Consider the following 26,117-nt stretch of genomic DNA (forward strand, 5'->3'; position numbering starts at 1 on the left):
TTACATGTGTTGATTTAATTACAGAAAAGGTGTAATCCAGCTTGTTGAACTCCTCATCTTGTCTGCTTTACCTAGTAAGACCACAGAAGTTGGAGTGTTGTAACCATTTTTTCTCTTTTTCTCCAGGCCTTACATGGATGCTGTGGTCTCACTGGTTACATTAATGTTGGATACAGGGCTACCCTGTTTCCGAGGGCAGACAATCAAGCTGTTGAAGTAAGTATGTGTGGACTGGAAAATCTTTGTATGCTCTTCAGAGAATGCACACTGCCACAACTTGGGCAGTGAGTATAAGTGTTGTGCCACTCAGATCCCTTAGATGTCTTAGCACTGTGAAAATGGTAATTTTTATGCATTGAATATCTTGGAAAGGAGAAATTTTAGAGACCTTTTCATAAAATTAAGTTCAAGCTATACAATGACTGTGCATTAAGTTTGTAAGACTAGCAAAATAATTCTGTAAAGGAAAGATCTACTTTACTGGAGAGATAATGTGTTGCAGAGTCTGTCTGATGTCCTCTGAAATGGTGCTGGATGCTGAAGAAGAGCAGCATCTTAACATTTATTCTACAGACTATGCAGTACTGAATGGGGATATGTTGTAACATCCAACAGCTCAGGCAAATACAAATTCTAATGTGACACTTTAAATATGCCCCTAGAATTAGCTCCAGAATCAACAGTGTTCACTCAGCATTTCTGGCATGTAACTGCCTCCAGCTTCTTCAAGATGAGCACAGATTCATACAGTATGATGGACTTGAGCTCATGGGCATTTCTAGATAAAAAGATATTTTATAAACAGCAGCTGCCTAGAAAGAGGGATCTGCTGTTCCTGGAGTTACCACTAGACCAGTGAAAAGTTCACAGCCTCTATCACCAGTCTAAGACTAACAGCAAGTGCTTATTGAAACATTGTGTAATTTGTACAAGGTAGTCTTGGAAGAAGTGAGTACCTACAGCAAGTGAAATCAACACCTGGCTGAGCTTGTGCAAAGACACATTTGTTTCATGCTAATGGAAACCTCACCAGTTTTACTTTTGCTTTTTGTGATTTTCTGCATATAGACACAGGTTCAGCCCCAACATGACTGAACGGGAGGCTGCAACTTTCATCATCAAGGTCATCCAGAATTGTTTCCTCAGCAACAGGTTTGGCATCTATGAATGTCTTCTCCCTATGACTATAGGAAGGTCATCAAACTTTGAGTCTAACACAAACTTTTGTGTAGTTCCATAGGGAGTTATCTTGAGACTAGTAAGGCCCAGAGCCAGCTTCTCTACTTGTGGCATGGTTAGTTTGTGACCTGATTATAAGATCTACCCATAGATAGGTATCTGTAGCAATGCTTAGATTTGTTTGTTCAGTCACTCATCAGAGATACTGCTTTTAATGCTGTTATTTCCCCTGCATTTTTTTTCATTATTAGCATTTTCCTTAATTAAGATCATCTTTATTTTTCCACATATTTCTGGCTCTGTGTAGCCCTGATGATTTTGCTTCCTTCATTATGCATTTTGTTCTAAAACAAGCTGCCAGTGCAATGTGAGGTGCTTCTGACTTATCCAAACACAGGATCCAAGCTGCTGTTACCCCACTGAGAAGCAGGGAAATACTTTTTTTGCCTAGTTTAAACAAGAGCAGGATGTTTTGTGCTGTTCCTAACAGTAACTGGGCCTTCACAATGCCTTCAAAGTGTGTTAGGGCTGGTTCTGATCAGCAGCTAATTTCCTTGACCCATGTTTTGTTTCTTTGGAATCTTGATATTTGTTTCTGTGACAATAGGCGCAATGTTTGGTTTTTTTTGAACTTTTGCTTACATTTGGCTTTGCTGTTCTTCTCTAGGAGCAGGACATATGATATGATCCAGTACTACCAGAATGACATCCCATACTGAGAGACCAGAGATTCACTGCCACCATGAAACAAACAACCCCCGTGCCCTCCAAACTTGTAATAAATAGGAAATGCTCAATCACCTCACTATCTTCCATCTTTTGTGTGTGTACATGTTTCCTGGACATTGTAACAATCAGTCTGATTCATTCCTTTCTCTTTACCGGGTTATATTTATTTTTGGTTTTCCCTGGATTTTTGGAGTTGGGCTGCAATCACAATAAGAATTGTACTATGATTATGAATGTGTGAAAGAGGTAAACCATGATGGAGTTTCATAATTTTTCATGCAATGCACGAATTTTGTAGTACCTTTAAAAATAATAAAGAAGTAAAAAATCAGAACCTTTCCTGCACAATCCCATGAAATGCTGTGGAAGGGAAGGGTATAGATTGACTTGTTCTAATTTTACTTTAGAAAAAGCCTGATAATCATTGCAGGTGGTGATGTGTATGTAGCTGTGTTCATACTTTGCACTGTACGTGGTCCCTGCTACGTGGTCAGTATTTCATATGTACATGAAGAATGTATTTTTTCCTTTTGTGTGTTTTAAGAAAAAGAGACTCTACTGAAGATATATTTAATCTATAAAATGTAATAAAAGAACTTAGACTTTGTGTCTGTTGTTAATCTTTTCCTGTGTGCTATGTGATTCTGCACAGTTTTGTACTGTTCATTATATTGTGAGGCCTCTACTGGCGAAATTGGATTTTTTTTTTTTCCAGCTTCTCATCCATTTTAACTGACCTTGTTTATTCATAAAAGAGATTATTTGTGCAGAACTTGTGTACTGAAAAGCTGAAATATAGGACCCAGGTACAGCTCTCCTTCTGCTGCTCCCACCATAGCCCTGGCCTGGGCTAGGACATGTCTTTGGGACACATCTATCCCTTTCTACGTGCTTGTCACTCTGGAAGGTGCTCTTGAAAACTTAGTCCCACTCTTTGGGTATTTTTCCCCTCGATGCCCAGTACAGGCGCTGTGGGAAGGGGCTGCCCGAGCCGCTTCCCGCCACTTTCGTTGTGCAGGTGGGGCTGGCACCCGGGGGACGGCGTCTGCTGCTCCAGAGCCGGGTCGGCGGGGAGGAGCTGGACTGGACTGGACTAGACTGGGCCGGGCCGGGCTGGACAGAGCAGAGCAGGGCAGCGGTGCCCAGGGTTCCGCAGCTGCAGCTAATGAGGCGATGGGAGCACCTGAGCTATCCCTGGGGCACTCGGCCCTGCCGGGAATGCGCATTTAGAGGGGAGATCCTGAGGAGGCAGCGCGCCTGGAGGGGACCTGCCCTGAGGTGAAGCGGGGTCTGGAGGGGGCTCAGCCCTGAGGTGAAGCGGGGTCTGGAGGGGGCTCAACCCTGAGGAGAAGTGGGGTCTGAAGGGGGCTCATCCCTGAGGAGAAGCCGGACCTGGAGGGGGCTCATCCCTGAGGAGAAGCCGGGCCTGGAGGAGGCTCAGCCCTGAGGAGAAGCCGGGCCTGGAGGGGGCTCAGCCCTGAGGAGAAGCGGGGTCTGGAGGAGCCTCAGCCCTGAGGAGAAGCCGGGCCTGGAGGAGCCTCAGCCCTGAGGAGAATCCGGGCCTCCAGGTGGCTTAACTCTGGAGAAGACCCAGTCTTGAGATGCAGCACTGAGGGTTGAAGATGTCCTGAGGAAGGCCTAGCCCTGAGAAGAAGCTGCACTCTGAGGTGGCTTAACCCTGAGAAGTTGTGCTTTGAGAGGACACAACCCAGCTGAGAAGCCGTGGCTTGACCGAGAGGAAAGCTCAGTCTTGAGGATGGCTCAACTCAGGGGTGGAGACATGAGGAGGACTCGGCCATTGAGGTGGGTTTGGACTTGAGCTCTGTGGGGGGCGCCTGGCCCCGAGGGGGTGGGTGTTTCACGTGGGGTGCACAGTGTGGCCAGTGTTGCTCACACGAGGGTCGTGGTCTCTGAGAGGCAGCTACGGCCCTGAGAGGAAGGACCCTGGGCTGTAGTTGCCCATCTTGGGCTCCTAGAATTACCTGGGAGCTGGGCTGCAGGTTGCTGTGCTGTGGGTTTTGGTGATTAGTGTATATCAAGTCTCACCTGTTGGTGATCTGCAGATTTCATTGCTGCCAGCTGGCTGTGCCTCCTTCCCCTCCCCTCAGCATTCCCACCAGTAGCACAGAGGTGGGAGAAATTTCCCCACTAACTGAGCATCAATTGCAGTTTAGGCGGCTTGGTATTTTACATTTAGTCATGCGAAGCAGTACCCTGAAGCTGGTTCTTCCTAAATGAGTTGTGTTCTGTTTCTTCCTTCAGTGAGAGTGAGGAGGTGAGAACACTAAGCTGGTCCAGTTTTGTGCAAGCACTTTGTAGATAGTGGTTCGGTGCAGTTAGAGATGGCATAGACTTCATCTTCATCCTCCCACCAGGGAAGGACAAGTCCTTTATCCACGGAGCCTGGCAGGACTCTCAGAAGTTACTCAGGTAATTAAGAACCTACAGATATTCTGAATCTTGTGCTAGAATATGCCTTCCTGTCCTGATGCCTTCAAGCGTTGGAGAGAAAGGAGGCCTCAAAGAGATGGGTGAGAAATGCTCTTTTAAGGAGAAATAATAAAGATGCTTCCATGGTTTATCTCTCAGAAATCTCGGGTCACGGTGAGAGAGTCCTCCCTGACTGCACTGCAGTTCTTTCTGTGTTGGCAATGCATGTAAAGAGCCCCTTAGAAAGGAGGAAAATTTATAGCGATTCATTTACATCTGATGGACCCAGGGTTCAGTGCTACTGGCAACTTGATCAGCACTATTCAAATGCTAATCTCATTATGTGTGTTTGAGCCTGAAGTGCAGCAGTCCACCTCCATTAGCACAGCGTCCCTGTGTGACGTTCTGGCTGGTGCGCAGGGTCGCGGTACCCCCTGCAGGCACCCAGCACATGCTGCATGGCATCAGGGTTGATCCAGGCAGGGAGTGGGAATGTGGTGGAGGAGCCAATGAAATGAGCAAGAATGGGAAGTGGAGTTCTTTTTGAAAAATGCTGGATGAAGGGAGGAAGGGATTGTGGCCAAGTGAGCAGTTTAGATTTGACTTTTTTAGTTTTCATCATAAAGACATCTGTCCTTCTCCCTTGCTTCTACACAAGCAATGTTAAAAAAAGCAGTAAACTAAAGAATTTGTCCTGAATGTACCTTAAAAGTGCGATTTAATATTGTTTGACATTATGAAGAAAACTATATTTGTTCTGTTTGTTGTTAAGAAACAAAAACTAAAATCTGTGGGCAGCATACACCACTCTCAAAGACAGCATGCACAGGGATGATTGCTAGATACATCCTCTCTGACAGAACCTTGTTACTGAAAGCATCTTGAAATAATGTTTGGAGGTGTTGCTGCAGTTTCCAGGTCTGGTGTGAAGGAGTTCTATCCCTGGCTGTTACCCTACAGTGGGTTAGTGCTGGGTTGGTTTGTTTGAGGGTTTTTATAGTTTTGTAAGAATTCTACTTTTGGGAGATCACAGGAATTATAATTCTGAGGAAGCAAGATTTGTAAGGTGGCATAGTGTATTTATTAGATAAGCTACTTAGCTGGCAAAAGCAGATGAGCTCAGATAATGGGCAGTCCTGGCATAAGCTGGCTTATTAAATAGCACAACCTCCCCAAAAGGACTTTTTCTGATGGGCTGTTGCACCTGCAGCAGCCCTGTTACCAGAGATTTTTAGTTCTAGGTGATGCCTTTGTTTTTATTTCTGGCACAGTCTCAGTTTCCTAACAGCACTGATAGTGTTCCTGTGAGTGGTGTTGTTCTAACCTGTCTGTCTCCAGGGTTTATGCTGTCATGGTCAGCCTCAGAGCTTACTGCAGGAGCAACAGAGTGAACAAGCTTGTGTTAAGGTTTATGAACATGATGTGTGTGTGGCTCTGCTGCCTGCCTGGGGACAGCAGGGAGGGTGACCCAGTGACATAGAGAAGCCATCACAGTAATCACACAGGTGGACAGCAATGACTGACTGAAATTCCATCCTTGTAAAGGTACAGGAGAGATACCTTGCTGAGTCAAATATGCCTCTTGATAGCAAAATAAAGAGAGAAAATAATACATTACAAACTTGCAGTTCTCTTCCTCAGTGTAAGACTTGGTGAGTTATATTTTGCCTGCTGCATCTGAACTTTTTAAACATGTTTGCTGTTTGCTTACAGATGAGGGCTGCATGTGTATGTACATCATGAGATTCAAACCATTTCCTTGCCAAGAACTTCACATTGCTCTTTGTAGCACAGACCTAGCAGCTCTGCAGTAGCCAACATCATTGCCTGCATAATACTGTATGCATTGCAAAGATATTTCTTGTGCTGGACAGAGCTGTGCCTGTGTGGTAGCTGATTGTACATGAGAGAGAGATGTAATAAAGCTACTACTTATGGGTGTTATAGTTAAAAAAACTTTATTAACCTGGGTAAGTAACAAATTTCAGGAACACAATTCCAAGCCTGTTGCCTGTAGAGCTCTCGTAATTAAAGCCAGATCCTGAGCTCCAAGTCTCAGGCAGGATCTCTGAGCTACATGTGAGGCTGCTTGGTCCTGCTCGCTGTCCTTAACAGAGATCCTGCCGATTACCTCGGCCTCGCTAACTGCAGCCTCGCAGCTCCGTGGGCTGAGCGGCAGAGGGCACTCCGAAACAAGCCACGGTGCCTGGAACACCTGGACCGAGCAGTTGAGGAGAAACAATTCCGCCTTTCCTGAAAGGCGAGCAAGCCCGGCAGGGAAAACCTTGCCGTGACCTCTAGTTGTGACATATCTGTCACGGCAGGGACTGAATGGTGGAGCTAGTGAGTGCCTGAATATCAGATATGAAATTGCTCAAGAGCTTGGCAGTTTATATTCTGGCATTTTCTGCTGAGGAGGTTTTTGACCTTCCAAGGGCATAACGGAAATGTGTTTTGCAGACTCTGCATTGTTGTCTCAGGTGAAACCTTTAAATATATGGGTCTCCTTTGGTATAGCAAGCATGCAGAAATCCATAGTGCATTTACCAAGAAAACAGAGGTTTTTCATGGACAGTGGAGTAGTTCTTCTTGCTATTATTCACACCGTGCTAGATGAACAGCATCTGTACTTGGTTCCCAAGGGGGCTAGAGTTCTGTGATTCTGCACATGTATGGATTTGGAAAGCTGCTTTGGGGTGAAAGGTTCACTGTATGCAGGCTCTGATGTAAGTTGTCCATTATTTTTCGGTTTGTGAGTATTTAATAAAGCTCCCCTCATAAGTAGTTTAACATTCCCTCTTAATCTATTTGCCTCTTCACCTTCACAGTAGACATAGTGAGTAGATGGCACAGTGAAGTCTTTAAACCTCCCAAGAATAAGCAGACCACTGGTGTATGGTGGGGGAAGAAAATGGGTTCCAGACAAGACACACTTTGAATTGCTGCAGCTATTAAGAGCTCCCTGATAACACATATTTCCTGTGATCATTTTGAGTTCAGGCAAGTAGTAGTTTATAGACCTCCCTGTGTTGTCTGTGGCAGAGGTGGGCTCAGGTGTTTGGAATCCTCTGCCATGACGATAGTCCCTGTCTGTGCTGTTACTAAGCTTAAAAATCACTGTTTTAGGGATGGGCACCAACAGAAACCTGGATTCTGAAAAGTGCTCTTTCCCTTTCCCCATGCATAAACTGGGATTTGAATTTCAGTGTTTTCAGCATCAAGCATGGCCTCTTGGCTGCAGCCCCAGACAGTAAAGGAACAAGTCCAGCTACAGCTGTGGTTATGTCACAGATCAGAGCTCAGATGGAGGGACAAACAAATATACAGTAATTTCAAGCTCATTAGCTTGCAGACAAGATGACTAAATCAGAGGAAGGGATCAAGCTCTAGGTAAGAAGACAGACCTGCCAAGGAAACACCTGAGCTGGATCTGTGATGAAACCTCAGAAAGACCTCAGGAACCTGAAAACCCAGTTGGTTTCTGGGACAATGCTGAAATTAGTTTTTCCCTGCATCTCTGCTGACACTGTGATCTTTCTTCCAATTTGAAGAGAGTTTTCTTTCCTTTGAGATGCAGCTCTTATCAGCTTGTGGGACCAGTGACTCAGTGCACTGCTTGAGGCTATGGGAACAGAGCTGATGATAACTGAGTTTTTACCCATCAGCTGAGCCTGGAAAACCAATCATGTTTGTGTTCCTGCTTTGTCACAGCTGAAAAGCTAAAACTTCTAAGCTTAAACCTCACTGAAGTTTCCTTAAAACCAGAGCAGCCTTAAGAGCAGGTACACCAGTTCCCAGCTTCAGTGAGGAGCAGGATTTCATGTTGCCATAACCTTGACATGTGGGATATATGGTAGGATGAATCCTTTTAGAAATGCTTTAAGCAAGGAGCTTGATTGCCTGAAAAAGATGTGCTCAGAATTTGTGAGCTGCTTTGGCTGCTCACTTTTTGGAGAACTTGAACCCTATAGGGTGTAAAAATCAGAAAATCAGCTGCCACTTTTTGAGAACTGAGCACATCTGTGCACCTGTGCAAGGGAACTCTCAAAGTACAAGTTGAAATTGGAGCCCTTTTCCCTCTAACGTCTGTTACTAGGACTTTTAAGCATTATTGTTAACAGTATAAGTAAAAGCAACATGATTTCAGCAGATGCATCTTAAATGCTGAGAATCTGTGGTTTGTCCTTTTCCCGGGATATTGTGTCCAACAATTAATTGTGTAAAGTGATAGGAAAGGCAAAGCTTGCCCGGCGGTGCAAATGGCTTTTGCTGCAATGGCGTTGCTGTTCTGCCTTTCAAAATGTTGATGCTCTTTGGGAGAAAGTTACTCACTGGATTTGCAGTTCCACTGCACTCGGGATGCTTGGGAAGTGGAGGTGGGTACCGTGCGTCTGTCCATACAAGCTGTCACCACTAGATGACACCATGGTTCTTGACAACAAGGCCCAGGTGAACCCTAAAACCGAGGGCACTTTGCCTGTTTTGGAGGGCTTGTTACACATCCAAAACATGCTGGGGGGTGTGTGTGTGTGTGATTTGCAAATCTTCCAGTGAACCAGGGTCAAGTTTCCCCCAAATGCAGGCTGGGGTTTGAGCAGAATGGGCTCAGTTCCAGATGTCAGGGTGGGATTTATGATTTGAGGTGGAAACCATCTGAACGTTTTTCTTGCAACCAGGCTGATCTTGGCTGTGGTTATACTTGGAGGGCCTGTATGTATTTGAAACAAAATCTCAGACCCAGGTTCAGGGAATGTGAGCCTGCCTGAGCCAAAACCAGAAGGGGTTTGCACGACCCTGCTGTGACCTGCTGTCAGAAGGTTTCACGTGACTTTATCACTCACCCGGGATGGGCTCAGGCACAAACCCAAAAGCAGTATCCAGACCTGGTCAGCGGTAGCCCCACTTCCCTCTTAACCCATTGTCACCGTGGGTGGTTGGTAACTAAATACCTGACAGGGAGTCTGCGAGCTCATTGCCACGCTGCTGCCACCCCTGGTTAACAGCTCACCGTAGCCTCATGGTGGCACAGCTGCTACAGGGGCAGCCTTGTCTCCAGGAGCACTTTGCTTTTGGACCAACTGACTGGATTGTTACCCACCAGCAGAAGGTAACTCTCCTGGAGTGTCTTTCTGGGCATTCACTCTGGTGAATGGATGGTTTGTTTTTTTTTTGGCAGAGGACATACTTATTTTTTCTGTAGCCTGACAAAGCTTCTTTCTTCTATAATTACTGTGTAGGTGCACCTACACAAGTCAGCCTTCCATTACTTTTTTCTTCCAATGAGAGTCACAGGATGTTCACATGAAACATTTAATAAACCAACCTGCATCTCTTCTACTCTTGCAAAGGGTATTTCTGCATCCCTAAGTTTGTCAACTATCATATAATTATGTGGCTCCAAGGATAGATTCAGGGAATTAGAGATGTTTGTTCAGTGCTCTGCCACCTCCTTTGAAACTCTTGTCTTTCTGCTACCACCTCAACAATCCCCACATGTGAACTGGTTAAATATCTTGTAGCAAGGAGTCAGCACAGAGCAAGGGCATTTACCTGATGAGCACACTGTGTAAGCTACTCCCAAACTGTCCTTGTGTCCCACACTGGTCATGGCCTAGAGGGATCCCAGCAGTTTGGTAACTCTGACTCTCAACAGTGCTCAGAGATTTAGATTTTATTTTGGCAAACTTGTAGTGCATGGGAGTTTTCTGAGTTATTAGCTTGACACATTGATATTTTCATAGGATGCTCAGATGGCTTGCTAAAACAAACCATCCATGTTAATATGGTTATCTTATGCTAATTTTTTGTATCTATGTTGAAAATGCTTCCAAAATAAAATTCATAAAAGCTTACTTACTATTGTAAGGTTAAGCATCACAGAAAATCCCACTGCAAATGTTTTAGTTTATTGTTTGTTTTTGTAGACAAAATAGTGGAGTATTTACATTGAGTCATCCCTAAGCTTTACTCTGGTTGGAAAATGCTTTTGTGGATGTCAGCTTTTATGTATGGTTGGAATTTATCTTTGTGGTGCTTGACATATTATGCCTTTTGCTATATTCTCTGATGCATTTAGAGAATTCTAAAGGATTAGTTTTTTCAAAAACTCTGTTCATAGCCCATTATGGAGCAGCAGTATCACTATTCCTATTTTAATTAACATCTAAATGAATTTACCAGCACACAGCATCTGAGTCTCTAGCTCTCCAAAAAACCCTGAAGGTCTATTTGAAATACAGCTACACTTGTTACATTGCAGGGCTATAACACTGTAGCTGATTTCAATAAGAGTGTGCATATTTTTACTCACAGTTTAGACACTGGATTCTTATGACTCCTCACATGACTGCTCATTGTTTGGTGGGAGGGGTAGGGAAAGGAGAAGCAGCAATTCCTTTTCACCCTGTCAGTTCAGTCCAACATACTCTGCCACAAGTACTGTGTAAAACTGACACCAGGACAGATCAGGGGAGGCAATAGATATGGGTAGGTAATAGAAATTTTGAAAATGGGTACTCGTGGCTTGAAGTGCCAACTGTATGGATGGTTGTCTGTCTCAGCTGGTTCCTGTCCAAGTCTGGAACAGCAGGAGTGTTCAAGTGTGCTCAGTGAGGAGCTCAGTCTCATGTTGTACTCATGGCAGAGTGTTAGGAACTTTCATCCCGCCCAAGCCTTCCAAAATTCATTGCAAAGTGTGTGGCTTTTTTTTTTTAATTGAGAGCTTTTATTGCTTTAAGAAAGTTTCTGCTTTCTGAGCTGTGTTGTACTGCAGAGATTTCTTGCAGTGTACAAAGACATAAAAGCTATATTCAGCACTATGTTATCTAAACTTTTTCTATTCTTAAAGTTTTGCCGAAGTCCTGTGTGAGTTTATGTTGTTGCAAAGGACCAATATACTACAGATGCAACTTCTTTCCTTTGCCTGCAGAAAAACCTCTAGAGCAGATGTGTGCTGGAGCTGAGTTGATGTGCAACAAACACCTCCAGGGCTCTGTCCAGCTCTGGCTGCTCCAGAACTAATGGGCCATTGTCTCTGTGAATGATAGCATCAGGTAGCTGTTCCTTCTGACTCTTATTCTTTCTTCCTCCACTGCCATGTGCAGAGTATGAATGGGGAAAAGAATAATTTCTGTATTTTAGCCCCCCTCCTTTGCCTTGGTTTCCCTGGTTTACAGTTTTCAAGGTGGCTTTCCTCAGTGGTGGAGGATTGACAGCCTCCAGCACAGACACTGAAGTGTGGAAACTCTAAACCCCTGTGCTGGGAGCACTGTACACTTTGAACTATGAAGAACCTCATACCTTGCAGGAAAGAGCAATGTTACCTAAACATAATCAGTGCTTGTAAATGTGGATTTCTTATTTATTCTGTGACTTTTTTTTTTATTTAAGGGCTTGGACACCTTCTGAAAAGCTGGCTCTCCTGCAGAATGACTGGGAGGCAAAATTAACTGCATGAAATGTCACTGCAGCATTTCTGCCACTTTAGTGCAGATTCCTGTAATACCTGTAGCTAACCCCCCTACTTGGGGGTAGGGAAGCTCTTGCTGGAGAACTGGTATCTGCAAGTTAGTGCTTGCTGTCTGCTCATGTTCTGCATGCTGCTGTGATAGAGAAGCAACCGAGGAAGCTGATGGGGAGTCAGAGAACTGTTGTAGTTTGGAGATGAGGGGAGAATCAGTGTGGTTGTCCTTCTGTTCTGCTGCCTGTACCTGATCATTTGTTCTCACATCTACATGTGAAAGAGCAAAGTAGATAACTTGGCATTTTCTGTCCTCTACCTAAAATCAGGAGTTAGTGTCTTCTTTGCTAGCCATGTTTCACTGGGGCTGTTTTAATACCTTACTGCATCCACTCTCCTACAAGCTTCAACAAAGTTAGTTTTCCATATGGATACGAGAGTCCAACAGATTGCTGATAACCTGAGTGGTGTGGGGGGTGCACAGAGTTGCTAAAATGAGAATCTCTTCTCAGCCATGTCAGGTGATGGGCTACGCTGTGTTGGGAAGGTCAGCAAAATATCCTGGGTCTGTTTGCCTTCCTGTAACACAGGGTGATATGAAGAGCCTCATGTTGAAACTGCCCTCTGGCCTCTGTACTGAAGTGCCAAGGCTTGGCTTTCCATCAGAAGAACTGTTGGACTCCTACCATTGCTCCTGTTTGTTGGGCCTGCTGAGACCCCAGTGGGGGAGGATTTTCATCTTCTCTTTTACAGCTGGGAAAACAGAGGCCTAAACAGACTTGAGTCAGTGGTGCAGACTCTCATGTGCCCAGCTCTAGCCCAAGAGCTGTTTGTGCCCACCATGGAGAGATTTCAAAGCTGAAGAGCTTTAACAGGGCACTGAAGTTCTCCTTAAAAATGAAGCAAAAGGCTGGAGGGGCATTCTCTGGGGCCCCAACCAGTGAGTTGTCAGTAGGTCGTGGCGGTGTCAGACAGACACCCTGCTTCTTTAGGGAATGAGAGTGTGACTGCAGGGAATAAAGATGTAGGCACAGCTTCTTGCTTGAAGTTCTGCCTGTAGAAAAGGAGCTCCAGCCAAGGCTGTCACTCTCCCATTTGTTTTTTCTTTCTCTCTTTCATTCTTCTATCTCCCTTCTTGGCCATTTGTGCTGCTTGCCTGCCTGTATGTTTGTTGGCTGAGTGCCTGCTGAATTATTTACCAACCTGACTGAATTAAGCAGCAGTGAAAGCAGGCGAGTGAATCCCACCTGAGACTCTTCCAGGGAGAGGGGGGTGGAAGAGTGGGGTGTGCACGTGGGGGCCTTGATACTTAGTGCTTAATTAAATGTACCAGCCCATTCCAGGCAAAATCTTTTGGGAGGAGAAACTCCTCTGTTGCCCTGAGACAGGGCTGAAGGAAGCTGAGCCTGTGTCTAACACAGCAGCCTGGTGGCAGCCTGCCCCATCCTCAAGCTGAGTGGGGGCCCTGCTGCTGGGAGTTGCCTTCAGCCCCTGCAAGTGTCATGTCAGCACGCCAGGATGTAGCAGGGCTGTCAGGCAGCTGTTCCCCTCCACCACATCAGTTGACTTCGTTGTGGTGGTGGTTGTACTGGGTGGGGTTAATTGGGTTAATCAGCACATTGTACATTATTAGAGGCTGAATTGGCAATTATGATAATTAGTGTGGCTCCCAAAGTGCCACAGTTACCAGGGATGTTTAAAAAGACAGAGGTTCCTGTACCACACATTGAATCAAAGTTGAGTATGTGGGCACCGAGGGGCCTCTCTTTACCAAATGGTGGTGCACTGGGTGTGCATATCTGCCAGCAAGGATGTCCAAGCTCAGCACACAGTCCTTGGCTCATGCAGGTCCTCTCCTGTCTATGCATCTCAGCTATAAAGTCTTACAGAGGGGGAAATGAGGCATAGGTCATTCTGTGATATATCTGGTCTGGTTACTTCCTCTCAGAGCATGTGTGCTCCAGTTTCTCCAAGCCAGTGCTCCCTACCCTGTGGTGGACTCTGGAATGTGCCCTCATTGCAATTCAGACTTCTCAAGGCTCTGTTCTTCCTATCACATGCTGCCTGTGCTCAAAAGCAACAATCTTCCCACAAGTCACTGTTTGCCAGCCGAGGTGCAGAAACAGGTTCTGATCTGTAGATATGCCAGTCTGGGCTACTTTCTAGGTTACATCACATTGTCATATGATTGTGATTGTCATGCCACTGTAGTAATGCCATCCTGGCTCTTCTTGCTATGTAGGTTTTCCAGTAAAGATAACCCAGGGATGTCTATGTCCACTAAAACCAGCTTTGGAACATTGTTTGTGGGTAATGAGCAGTTGCAAACTATAAAGCAGTATGGGGGCTGAGAAAGGTTATCTTCCTGCTTCCATGGGCTCACATGCAGTGCTCACCAAGATTACTGCTGGCTTCAGTGAGAGCAGGACTGAGGCTGAGCTGAGGAATGCTGTAGTGTGCTCCAGGTCTGATCTGAAAGGTGGCTATTCAAAGCAATGCAGTACCAGTGTGTGGGCTGTGCCTTTCCAAAGGGTGTCTGTTGGTTAACCTGTGCTGAACTCCATGCTGGCTGCAGTGTCTCAGTTCCTCCTTAGGTGTAGCCATGCCCATGCTAAAAACTGGGGATTAGTTCAAACTGTCATGACAGTTTGACAGGAATTCATGACATCTGAGGCTTAAAGCAGGGACTGATTCACCTGTAGAATCTATAGCCTGTTTCTCTCAGATTGTCTTTTCCCTGAGTTTTCATCTCCCCCAGTTTAGCAGGGAAAGACATCCATCCACCAAGCACCTTGTGAGCCTGGGAGTGCCTTAGTTGCACATGTGCAGTGGAGAGCACCTTTGTCTTAGGCCAAACGATTGAGAACTGGCCCCTGTCATCCTTTTCTTCCACCTATGGATACACTGCTTGAGTGTGTTAGGAGGGCCCCAGCCCCTCCAGCCAGCCAGCCTGCTTGCAGTGTCTCCCAAACTTCTGACTTCTTAAGGCATCTCTGTCATCCATTCCAGAATATGGCATGTAGGAAGGGGAAACTCAAGCAGACTACTTCTTATTGTCTGTAGCACCCGTTTACCACGTGAGGCAGAATACTGTCTCCAGAAGGTGAATAAAGAGGAGCTGGAAATGGCAAGACATGAGAAAAGCACTGTGCGATCAAAAGCACATGCCTCATGAATTTATCATGAACTAACTCTGTGGGACTCTTGCTACATAAATCAACTGATAACTCACCATGTAAAAGATCATATACAACAATTCACCATTTCCTTCCCATTTCTGCTATATCCCTCTTCCTGAAATCCACTGTACAGTCACTGTGAACGTGCTCACACACTGCTCTGTTGCAGAAATATGGATGTGGCACACCAAGGTAATGGATTTTTCTTGAATAACCTATGCGAGTACTGTCATGTTTTGCATCAACAGTAAGTGATTTCATATTGCATAAAGCAAGGAGTTTAAAAGAGTTGATGACCCTTTCTGGCATTATTCCAGATGGGGGTCATGTGTCTGGGTTACTGCCCAACCTTTTCCAATAAGTTAATTCCTGCTCCTAGAATTGTAATGGCTACATTGAGCTGTGCTCTGTAATGATTACTTACAAAAAGAAAAAGTGCTTTTTCACTGGACTCCAGCATTCTTTCTCATGCCTTGCCAGTGTTTTGTGCAGGTGCCTGTTCTTTCCACTTGCTGTGAAAACTGAGGCACCAGGTCTGAAACTGCTCCTGGCATGAACATGCATGTTCTAAGTCTCTGCAGCAATTAAGTTAACCAGTTCTGTACTGTCTACAACAAATTTCATGTATTTCTTTAAAGAGAAAACTTGTCTGATGATGATCCAAGACAGTTATAATCTAGCTAGATTGCAGCAAAGCACTTTCTAAGGTATCTAATGGAAATAATATGCTCTCAGAGAAAATGAGGATTGGCACACAACTTGTATAGTAGAAGAGGGACCAGTGATGGGAGACTGCACAGGAAGGAAAGTCTTACAGTTGGCCAGCAGAGTATTGATGTATTTAAGAATGTTAATTCTACTTATGTACTGATTCACTAGGCAATATTAGGACTCTGCAGAAGCATCTGTATATCCAAACATATCAGAGGAGCTGAGGGCCCCTCTTCCTTTACCTTTGTACCCATTGAACAGTACTTGCCTGCTCTAGTCTCTGCAAGAGGAAATGACCCTTTCTGGTGCTGCCATCCCCTGCTGTGTTTTGCAGAGATTTACTGCTCTCTGCTCACTGACTGTACTCGGGAGCTGGTATAAAAGCAAATACCTAAGGGATACATATATCAGCAAAACTTTTTCTCTCTGATTACTCAAGTTAGGCCAGGGACGGGCTTTTTGTTAAAGAAAGGATTGTAAGGCTGAAACTGTCTTCCTCAGGCAAGGTCAGAATTTCCCCCTAAATATGCACCTCTCCATGTGTCTGTGCTTGGAAGGTGAAGGGGCTGATATTGCTTGTACAGTGGCAAAGTAAAGGTGATCTCCCATCTTGGCAGACTTGGCAGGGAGATGATGGAAGAGACACACCTGTGGAAGCAGGTACTTGCATGAAATAACTGAAGGAGTCCCAGATAGTACAAAAGGGAGAGACTCAGAAATGACAAGGGAGAAGAAATCATATGGGACTGGGAGAGAGGGAGAAAGGTATCAAGAACAAAATGAAAACAAGGGATGGAATACTGTGGAGGATGCACATGGGGACTTATCTTGGCAGCAGTTTGGACAGTATGTTTTTCTTGCTGTTTCCTTTCCTAGTGTCTACCCTTTTCCTCTACTCCCACATAGGTATCTTAACCTTCTTTTCCCATGGTCAGTCCAGTATGCACTCTGCAATGCTCAGCTCTCAGCAACTGGGTGATCTGTGCTGTTTCTTGCCCTTCTCCCTTTTCCATTTTCCCATGTGGGAATTTGAATCAAGAACAAACCTTACCAGACCAGTCCCATCAGCAGGAGGTGATGTGTTAAGAGGGAGAAGTGAAGGGAGCCATCCATACCTAGCACTTTGGAGCCCTTTCCTCTCCCTCTTGTGGATGTTTGCTAAAGAGGTGTTTTGGTTTAACTGTAGCTTATTGGATTATGTGATTATGGCATTTGAATTCTTTATTAGATCTTTTCTGTCTTGGTCCCTGGGGTTGAGAGGGACTTGTTTTCTGGCCTTTGATGTGCTTGAAAAGTCAGGCTATTTGTATTACTTCTTTGCTTTGATTCCTTCACTTCTACTCTAGGGACCATTCTATGCAGGGCTCAGTTTTGTGTGTGGCTGCTGCATGGGATGTCTTTGTGGTTTGTTTTTGTACGGGGCATAAATCACCCCTCCTGCTCCCTTCTCTGCAAGCTGTCATGTGAACAAGCTGTTGGTGACCAGTTCTGCTGGAAAACTTGTGTTTGAAAGCTGTACAGAAAATCCAGTATTTTGAGATACACAGTACCTTGGCTTGGAGGGGATGGGTGGCACTGGAGCAATGCTCTGATTTCTCCTCAGCCCCTTTCTCCCACATCTAGACAGAATTTTATTATAGTACTCTTATCAAAAGAATATTCCTCACATTCTGCTGGATCTTCTCTTTCCTGATGATTCTGACTGAGGTGCCAGGAAAGAAGGACTCCTTAACCCACAGTGGGCAGTGCAGAGCTGCTACTCTGGTGCTTTGCCATAAAGCAGCACCTTGTGAGCAGAATGTCAGAGAAGGGAAATTTGCTCAGCCTGCAAGAAAAGGTCAGGCCCAGCCTGGTAAGCCCTGCCAGGAAGGTCAGCGTGGTGAACCAACTTATGCTTCATTTGTCACCTCTCAGTGCTGCACATGGTACACTTAATAGCATGGAAGTGGAAAGGGCAAAAGGGATTTCTGATGGGGGGAGCAAGGCAAGCTGTAATTAACTAGAATGCTGAAGGAAAACCTCCCATCTTGGTGCTGCTGAGTTTTGAGTTTCTCTTGTGACCTCAGATGTTCTCCCAAGTGATGCTGACATGCGGTGCAGCCCCATTCAGCCATTCCATACACCCTGATATCCCATCCATGGCTGCATTCTCCACAGTGAAATGGGACCAAATAAAAGGATGACTGAACCATTTGGACACAGGCACTGAATGCATTTGTAGATCTGTGAGGCCGAGTGTTCCTGCTGGAGCAGAGCACAGGCTCAGTCTTAGTTGTTGACTGAGGGAGCCCAGTGTCTTATGCTTATGCTAGCTCTGCAATTACTCTGGAATTACTCTCCCCCCCCAGCATGGGTGAAAAATGGGCTCATTGGCACTGAGGAGGGCAGTGTTGTTCCCAGCAACAGGAAGCAAGGGTCCTCCCTCTTGTCCCCCATTTTTCCTTTCCCTGTAGGATAAGCTAATGCCTGGATCTGGGGTGGCTGGTTTGTGTGTGACCTCTCCTGCACTATAACTGTTCCTATGGGGACAGTTACTGCCACATTTCTTTTTTTCCCAGCTGTCCCTGGATGATGTACCTGGAGATACCCCGTGGCACAGGCTGCTTCAACATTGAAGCATAGTGGGAAACAAGCTAGTGGGAAACAAGCAATTTGGTGACCTTTTTGTCTGCCAAGACATAGCCCTTTGCAAGGGCTGCCAGTGCCCAGGCAGTGATTTGGGTCCCACATCTTGCTCATCATATAAGAGAGATGGTCTTGTATTGCATGGTGATAACTGGGAGAGCTGGCTGTGAGCTCTGAGCTTGCATTCTACATCACCCCTAATACTTGTACCTTAAGTGGACCTGAGCTATTCTTAAAGGGCACCTTTCAAGTGTCCTTAACAACAAAGTTGTAATGGCAGCCTCTGCTGAAGCTGGAAAATATCTGCAAACACTTGGAACAGGTAACAGTTTGATGAGGGCAAAGTTGTATCAGGCTACACACAGCTCTTGGGGATTAAAAGCCTTATCTAGTGGGGTTAGCACAACCTCTGGTTTGGCTTGGAAGTGCATTGTGTTCAGGAAATACTGGTAAATCATGGCAGCTCCTTGCTTCTGGAGAGCGTCAGGATGTAGGGTACCAAATGAAAAGATAATTTGCCTGAGAAATTGAGCCCTACTCTCTATGGAGTTTTCTTCTTGAATTTGCTCATTATTCAAAGGTTGTTGGATCTCTTTGCCATTTTGAAGGATGGGGAATGAATGAGCATTTTAGGTTGTCATAGACTGTCTTTTAAGTAGCTACCTGCCCTGGCTAACTGTGGTCACTGTTTGTGGTTAAATGACTAATGTTTTACTTTCCCTAACCTTGGAATTAGTTATGGTGCAGATTTTGCTGGGATTAGTTTTGTTCTGTTTCTGTAAAGACTTAAACAAAGGGCTTTCTGCTGATGTAGACAATAGTGGAAAGCATGTTTCGAGGTTCATTATTCACAGGATGTATTTTAAGAGCACAGCCATGACAAAATAGAGTGATTCTCATGGCCAAATAAATACTTGTGATGTTTCTTTTGCTACATTTGCTCTGAGGAGTGTACATACAGTCATGATTTTTATGTTCCTCTTATTTTGGCTTGAGATCTGTCTGGTGATAGGGAGACTGTAAGGTGTGAGAACCACACCATGTTGTGATTATAGCTAAAAGAACGTTGTGTTCTGCATCCTCTCCACTACTGCCTCAGGATTACCTTTGTCTCAAGCAGCTTTATTGTTTGTTTGTTTGTTTGTATGATAGTTTCAGTTGAAATGTCCTCTGGACCTGTGTGGTGCTTTTTGGTAGAGCAGTCTAAACTGCTACTAAGTAAGATGTCCACTAGAAAGTCTCTAGTTTGTGGGCTTTTCATTTTAATTTTGTCAGACACACTTTATGCAGAGTAAATATTCTTCCTTATCATCTCCTTTTTAAAAATTACTGTAAGTACAGTACTTTAAGTAACTGCTTTGTGTCTCATATCAATTATCATGGACTAATCTGTGAGAAAGCTTGTCTGTGGGAAGTCCTATTCATAGAATCCTAGATCTATGGTTCAATCTATTGATCTCAATTTAAGCATTCTTTGGGGATGGAGCAAAAAGGCATGTCTAGCAGCAAAACAGAGGGGAATACCAGGCTTCAAAACTTGGTCTGTTCACCAATTCCATATCTGCAGAAATTATGTTGATAAGGAGTTGGGTTCTTTGTCAAAAACCCTGTGACAGCCTTTAGGCTATAAAAAATTATGCATATATGAGAGCATTATGAAAAAATACAGATGTTCATTCATTGACCTTATCCTCTTCCCCTAAAGAAAACACTTGCATCACACTCGGATTAGAGGCAAATATCTTCCAGACTCATCTGCACTAATAAAAAATGTTACTGTCACCTACTGATGTTACTTTCTACAGTGCTAATCAGGAGAGCCCCAGGCAAAGTCGGGTGTCTGAAGTAGTTTCAGTTGTTGGCCACAGGAAACCTGATGGCTCTGCCTTAAGAAAATTAGGGAGTGCTCACAAGAAGTGTTCCTATGGGAAATCGGTGGAAAGGCAACTTCTGTAGGGTCAGGAGAGACGGGAAGAGTAAGATGAGGGAGGTAGGCACTGGTTCTGGCTGTGTCCTTAAACACCTTTGTATCGCTGGAGTGGTAGCAGAAAACTGTCTGCATGTAGACACATCTCTTTTAATTGTTTTTAAAATAAATTTTCAGTAAATCTTAGGTTACTTCTTTACCTATCATAAAGAAACACACTTATACAACTTTTAAGTTGCAGGCCCAAGGTTTTGTGAAGCAATGGCAGTGACAGACCTAGAAACAGAACATAAGAATCCTAGCTTTTTAGCTGTCTTCACTAACCATTAGATGTTACTTCCTCCAGATGTTTCAATATGGGGTGAAGATAAAACTATAACTATAAAAGAACTTTTTATAACTATAAAAAGTTCTTGACGCTGCTGCTGCAATTTCTCAGTTCCAAAGGGCTGCCTGCCTTTATGTTTTTAATATCCTTGCTTTGAAGCACCATAGCTAGAAGTGACAGTGCCAGAAATAATAATAACAATAATAATCTGCATAGCACAACAGGCATTTTACCAGCATGCAGGAAGACAAAGGTCTCTGTGTGTTTTGTGTTAGCACACTGAAAAAGTCTTATTAGGTCTATAAGGAATGCATAGGTGGGAAGCTTAACCCCTCCTATGCTGAGAAGAAAATTGTATGCAGACCTGAGAGCTGAGTTCAGTGAATAAAAGGGCACACAAGCTTCATTCCTTTGGCAGTGGGAGGTCTTTCTGGACCATATGCCTTGACAGCCTTGTTGAAGCTTATGTATTTAATATAATTGTGACACCAGAGTACTTAATTTACAAGTATTTTTCTAGTTTCTTCAGTCATATTTAATTATTCTTTACCATAGACCAGAAAAGACAGAGGAAAAGCAAAAACGAACTCAAATCTTAAAGTTCCTTTATCCTCTGCAGATTCCATCCTTATTCCTGCCATGGCCCATATTCAAAACCTAAACAATAAAAGATACAGCTGTGACATAGGGGAATTGTCCAAAGAGGACGATGTCTGAAGGTTTATGATTAGGTTTTATATTCCCTCTGTCTACAGAGCTGCTCTTCTTGAATGTTTCTGTGGTGGGAAAAGCATCCCAGCCATTTCCCCTTGTGGATGATGGTGTAATTAGAGTTGTAAAGAAGGAACCCATGACACTAAAAGGCTATAAGTGCTGCAGATTTAGGACAACGGGTTTCTATGGAAACTGAAGTGAAAATAGGACCATAAATGGGTGAATGACAATAATATAGACTTTTCAGTTTGGATCAGTCTAACTTGACTAACATACAGCCCTCCTTTCTGGCAGTCATTTGCATAACTTTTTCCTCAGTGCTTTCAATGAAACCTTGTCACCTCAACTCTAAATTTTTATACAGACACATTCTTTCCTTAGAAAAAGATGAGGAATTTCCAGTGGGTGGTTTGCACCCATTGATAGATATTATCAAAATAATTAGAGTTTAAAATGGGGAGCCATGCAGCATAGTAAGTTATGGCATCCATTGCCAACGCTTGTACGACTGCATTGGAGTCCTTGATAGTAGCTGAAAATTTTCCTGCATCAGATGGAACATGAAGTCATCTTTCTTGTATGCTGGTTCAGGGATGGTGCACTGGAAAGTGTGGGGTAATGTCACTGATAACCTTTGCAATTCCTAAGTGTAATTCACTGCATTCTGTACTTGCCAGTTCTTGATAGTTGCCACCAGAAATCAGACTACAGTCTGAGACAGTTCTCATGTCTGCAGGGGGAGAGATCCTTTGCTTCTGAGAAAATTGGCAGGAGACTTTTCCAGGATTTTCAGTAGAATTTGGTGTCTTGCATATTCTGTGCTGTGCCATCCATGCTTTGAGCAGTATCTGAAAATGCCAGTACTAGAAAGGTTCCATGAAAGAACAAAAAGGGGACTTGGCATTGTTTGCAATGTAATTTTTTTTTTCCTTTCTTGTTGAGCATCGAGCAACAGTGGAAGAAACTGCTACTGACAGAAATCATCCTCTTTGTTTCTGTAGAAACAGCTGTGCAAAGTTTGTAGTAATAAATATACTAGCTTGGGGATATTTAGGAGAAAACTGTCTTAGATTACAGACTTTTCTGCAACTAACCTGTATAGGACAAAAATACATGGCATTGTTACTAAAATCAGTGGCAACCAAAACTGGGACACATCTGTGCAGTAATTGACCCTAAGAGCTGATCATCCCCCTGGCACTCTGAATGGTTGACTTTCTCTACAGCCTGAAACATGAATTAATTTTGCAAGCAGTGGGGTAAAAGTCACATAAGCTGCAATTTAAATCTTTGCAAACCATCTCAGAAGAAGAGCCAGCCTTGGAACATGCTGGGTCTCTTTCCCTGCCTGCATTGGTGCAAAACCATTGTTCCAAAGGGGAACCATTTAAACCAGTCTGCCAGTCACTGAGTCTGAGTCAAGATCCTGGTTTGCTGGAGTGGAGTCTTCAGCAGCACTTTGTGTCCAAATGCCAGAAATGCAGTGATTTCTGGTCTGAAGCTTGTGTCTTACCTTTTGAGTTTTAGTGATAAAATACAGGCTGCCCTGACTCTCCAGCTTTTTGTTGCTATGAATGGGAAAGAAACTGCTGCTCTGTGCGTGCATCCAGAATCTCTCCCTGCACAGCAAGCCAGACAGATTCATGATTCTGGCTTCTCTCCTTGTGCAGGCTCAGTGCACCATCCAGATGCTGACACGCTGGCTCCAGACAGCCTCCCCACAGAATAAATGCTGTTAAATTCTTGATCTGATTGGCAGCCCTGGGAATTCAATTCAGGTCCCCGGGGAGAGGCAGGAGAGCATTTCTTTTCTCTGTGGCTATTGTCATGAAAATGAATAAATCCTACTCCCTTCCCCCCCACCTCAGGTTGTCACTGGCCTGGATTAATTTTGTGTACTTTGCCTGTTCCTCCCCTAGCTGCTTCTTGAGGAAGGGATTGCCTAATTCTCTGTTGAGTTCAAAGCAAAGCCGAGCGACCTGGTAGGTGTGAATCCAGGGAGGGAGGACATGGAGCCTGGCTGAAGCCCCTCCAGCCTGATGGCTCTGCACATGCCTTGTACCCTGGTAAAGAGAGAAGCCAAAGGGAGGGAGGCCACTCGCTCCGTTTCCTGGAGCACATCTCATCGTCGTTCTGTACTTGTTAAGACATTACTTGATGATTTGCCCATGGATTTACCCATTCTTCTAGGCAAATTGTAAGTTATTCATGGCTGGGCTGGGGCCAAGCGTGCTCCCCTTGTCTGCCCCTATTCATCCGTGTGACATCTAACATGGGATATTAGCTCCCGGCACTCAGCAGTGAAGAGAGCAAAGCCCCCGCCGCGGTGTGGGTTAGGTCAGGCACAAATGAATTGGAGGTGAACAGCAGCTGGGACCCAGCGCAGGGGCTGGGCTGCAGCGTTCAGCAATCACCGAGTGCCTTGGGGATGCTGCAGTGCAGACGGAGAGCCAGCCCACGGTGTCAGAGAGGAGACCTCAGGGACCAGCCCTAAACTGCCGAGCTGAGGAGAGCCCATCCAGCCTTTGTTTCAGCAGAGCATTTGAGCACAGCTAAACTTCACGCCCCTGAAAGAGCTTGCGAGAGTAAAATGGATAAAAGAGAATTCTTATTCACTGAAACTTTCTATTCTACTTCCCTTTTGAAAGAAAAACTGAAAATAGAAATTGAGTTTTTCTGGGGAGAAACTCTTTAGCTTTGGGAAAAAAAATCTGCTTTATGGTTAGTGAAATAAAATATCTTAATGGAAATAAAAACTCCTCCAGAATTTTCTTTAGAAAAGCAACCGATTCTTCTCAACCAGCTTTGTTTATGTGTTTAAAATTACTAACATGTCGAAGCATCTTGCAGAATTGGAGCTTTAAAAGACAAACCTTTTCTTAGCTACAATAACCATTTTACCTTATGTAGTGACATTAATACTCATATGATATCTCTTTTATAAATATTATATCTTTAAAAAACAATTTTTTTAGTGTATGTAATTGTTATATAGATCAGAATTTTTACCTTTAAATGTTGAGCATTTGCATAAAAATTTACATATATTAATGCTAATCAGGGACACAGGAAGAGAACCAGAATTTCACCAAACTCATTGCTCAGAATTAGGACTCCATTGTCAGAGGTTGAGCTGATGTTGATGTTGACATCAGCTGTATTCCTCAAATCCTTGCACAATTGCAAAATTGTCTGATATTTCTGTTGATCATCATTCTGTCAGGTGGTCAGGAGTGCTGACACCCACGTTGCTGTTGCTGCACTGTAGTGTGAACACCTTGTTGAGCTGTATGAGAAACTTGCACCTCTTTTTAAGGCAGTTGATTTAGTGATTTATACTCTGTGGGCTGGAGGCTCCCAGAGGCTCTTCTGAGAGCACCAGAGTGAAAGTGAGCCTGTTGTCAGTGTGCTTAGATTTTAATACACAAAGCCTAGGAAATCTTTAGGATTTGCAAACTGGAAAAGGTTGATAACTTGATTTAGACTGTCATTAAACAGAGCTGCTCCTGTTATATCTGGACATTTAATCTCCAGCCTTCACCTGGGGTTCTAGGTCTGTTCTTGGTCATTCTGTGTTCAGAAAAGCATTATAAAAATAGGAAGTGTTTAGGGAGAAGTGATTATTCTTAGAAGAATGAGGCAGCTTCCACACAAAAAGAGAGATTATTTAGGCTGGAGAGGTGGAAAATAATGGAGAGTTACTCTAGAAGCCTGTGAAACGAGGACTAGTATGAGGATGGTAAGGAACTCCCCTTTCTGCACTTCAGTCTAGAAGAAGGAGATGTTGGGTAACTTTGAAAAGCAACATTTCTGAAGTGGCTGAAGAAAATGTTCTGTCAGACGCTGCAGAACATCCTGCTAAAAGGTAAATGGGAATTTTCCAAGTCAGAAAAAGCAAGCTGGGCATTGAACTCCCCGTGGAAGTGAATTGAATGCTGAACCTGCATGTGTGATTTTGAGACTCTCATTATTTCTAAATGCTGAGAACCTGAACAGCTAAATTAAAAAGGACAAAGTGAAATAAAATGGTACAGCTACAAGAACCCTGTATGTCAAGACAGAAACCTCAGACTTGTGTCCTCTAAAACGGAGCTTTCCTTCTAGGTGAACTGTTCTGTAATTTCTCTGCTGTGAAGCTCCCTACAATCTTTGCAAGGGATTGTTTAACAAAAAGAAAAACAAGGAAAACCTAATCCAGTTTACAAAGCACTGAAATCCCAGAGTGCCTGAACTCCTGATCTGCTGAACAGAATTTCCTTGGCTCCGAAGCCGGGCAAGGCAGTGCTGTGCACAGGGGTGGAGCTGTGCTGGCTGCTTGCCTGTGGCCATCCCACCTGGCACATGCCCGTGTTGAATTTGGAATGGGAAGGAAAGCTAAGCGTGCTTGAAGGGGAAGTTATTTTACTGAAGTTGTTTGAATGTTGATGTTAATTTGTCATGTTTTGTGATAAATACTTGAGTACCTGGAAGCTTTTTTTCTCCAATAGTCAGTTAAGCAAATCTCAACTGACCCAGAGCAGCCTTTCCCAGCTCCTAAATCTTATAGAAGGATTTCTTTCAAAGCACAGATTCTCATTTAGGAAGTAATTTATTGAGAGGAGCTGAATAGGAGACTGTTACATTTGAGACGATGTAGCCAAGTAGTATCAGCATTTAGGTAGGGTTTATAACTGGAGATAACTTGCAAAGCTCTGACAATCTGGGTAAGGTAAGAAGGGCACATGCACAGGTGAGTGTATGGAAGGAAACCATGCTGTTTTCTTTGAGACCTGCCTGTGTGCTGTTTTAAGATGGAATAATTCTCTGGTAGTGAACGTGGCAAGCCTGCTGTCATTT

The 26,117-nt window shown here is 44.1% G+C and overlaps 1 protein-coding gene and 1 long non-coding RNA gene across 6 annotated transcripts in view; both read left to right on the plus strand.

Annotated features, from left to right (window-relative positions):
* PI4KA (phosphatidylinositol 4-kinase alpha) overlaps positions 1-2,515 on the plus strand; it is a 57,498-nt gene extending 54,983 nt beyond the window's left edge. For all 5 annotated transcript variants that reach the window (XM_071763471.1, XM_071763473.1, XM_071763472.1 and 2 more), the window contains 3 exons: positions 127-216; positions 1,069-1,152; positions 1,847-2,515. In XM_071763471.1, coding sequence (XP_071619572.1) covers positions 127-216; positions 1,069-1,152; positions 1,847-1,898 — 226 coding nt within the window. In that variant the 3' untranslated portion in view covers positions 1,899-2,515. The remainder of the gene's footprint in view (positions 1-126; positions 217-1,068; positions 1,153-1,846) is intronic.
* A 1,656-nt stretch (positions 2,516-4,171) lies between these two features.
* Positions 4,172-26,117, plus strand: part of LOC139805114 (uncharacterized) — a 191,285-nt gene continuing 169,339 nt past the window's right edge. Inside the window, exon 1 of the long non-coding RNA XR_011729692.1 lies at positions 4,172-4,338. This is a non-coding gene — a long non-coding RNA (uncharacterized lncRNA). The remainder of the gene's footprint in view (positions 4,339-26,117) is intronic.

The sequence above is a fragment of the Heliangelus exortis genome, chromosome 19 (assembly GCF_036169615.1).
Source record: "Heliangelus exortis chromosome 19, bHelExo1.hap1, whole genome shotgun sequence".
NCBI lineage: Eukaryota > Metazoa > Chordata > Aves > Apodiformes > Trochilidae > Heliangelus > Heliangelus exortis.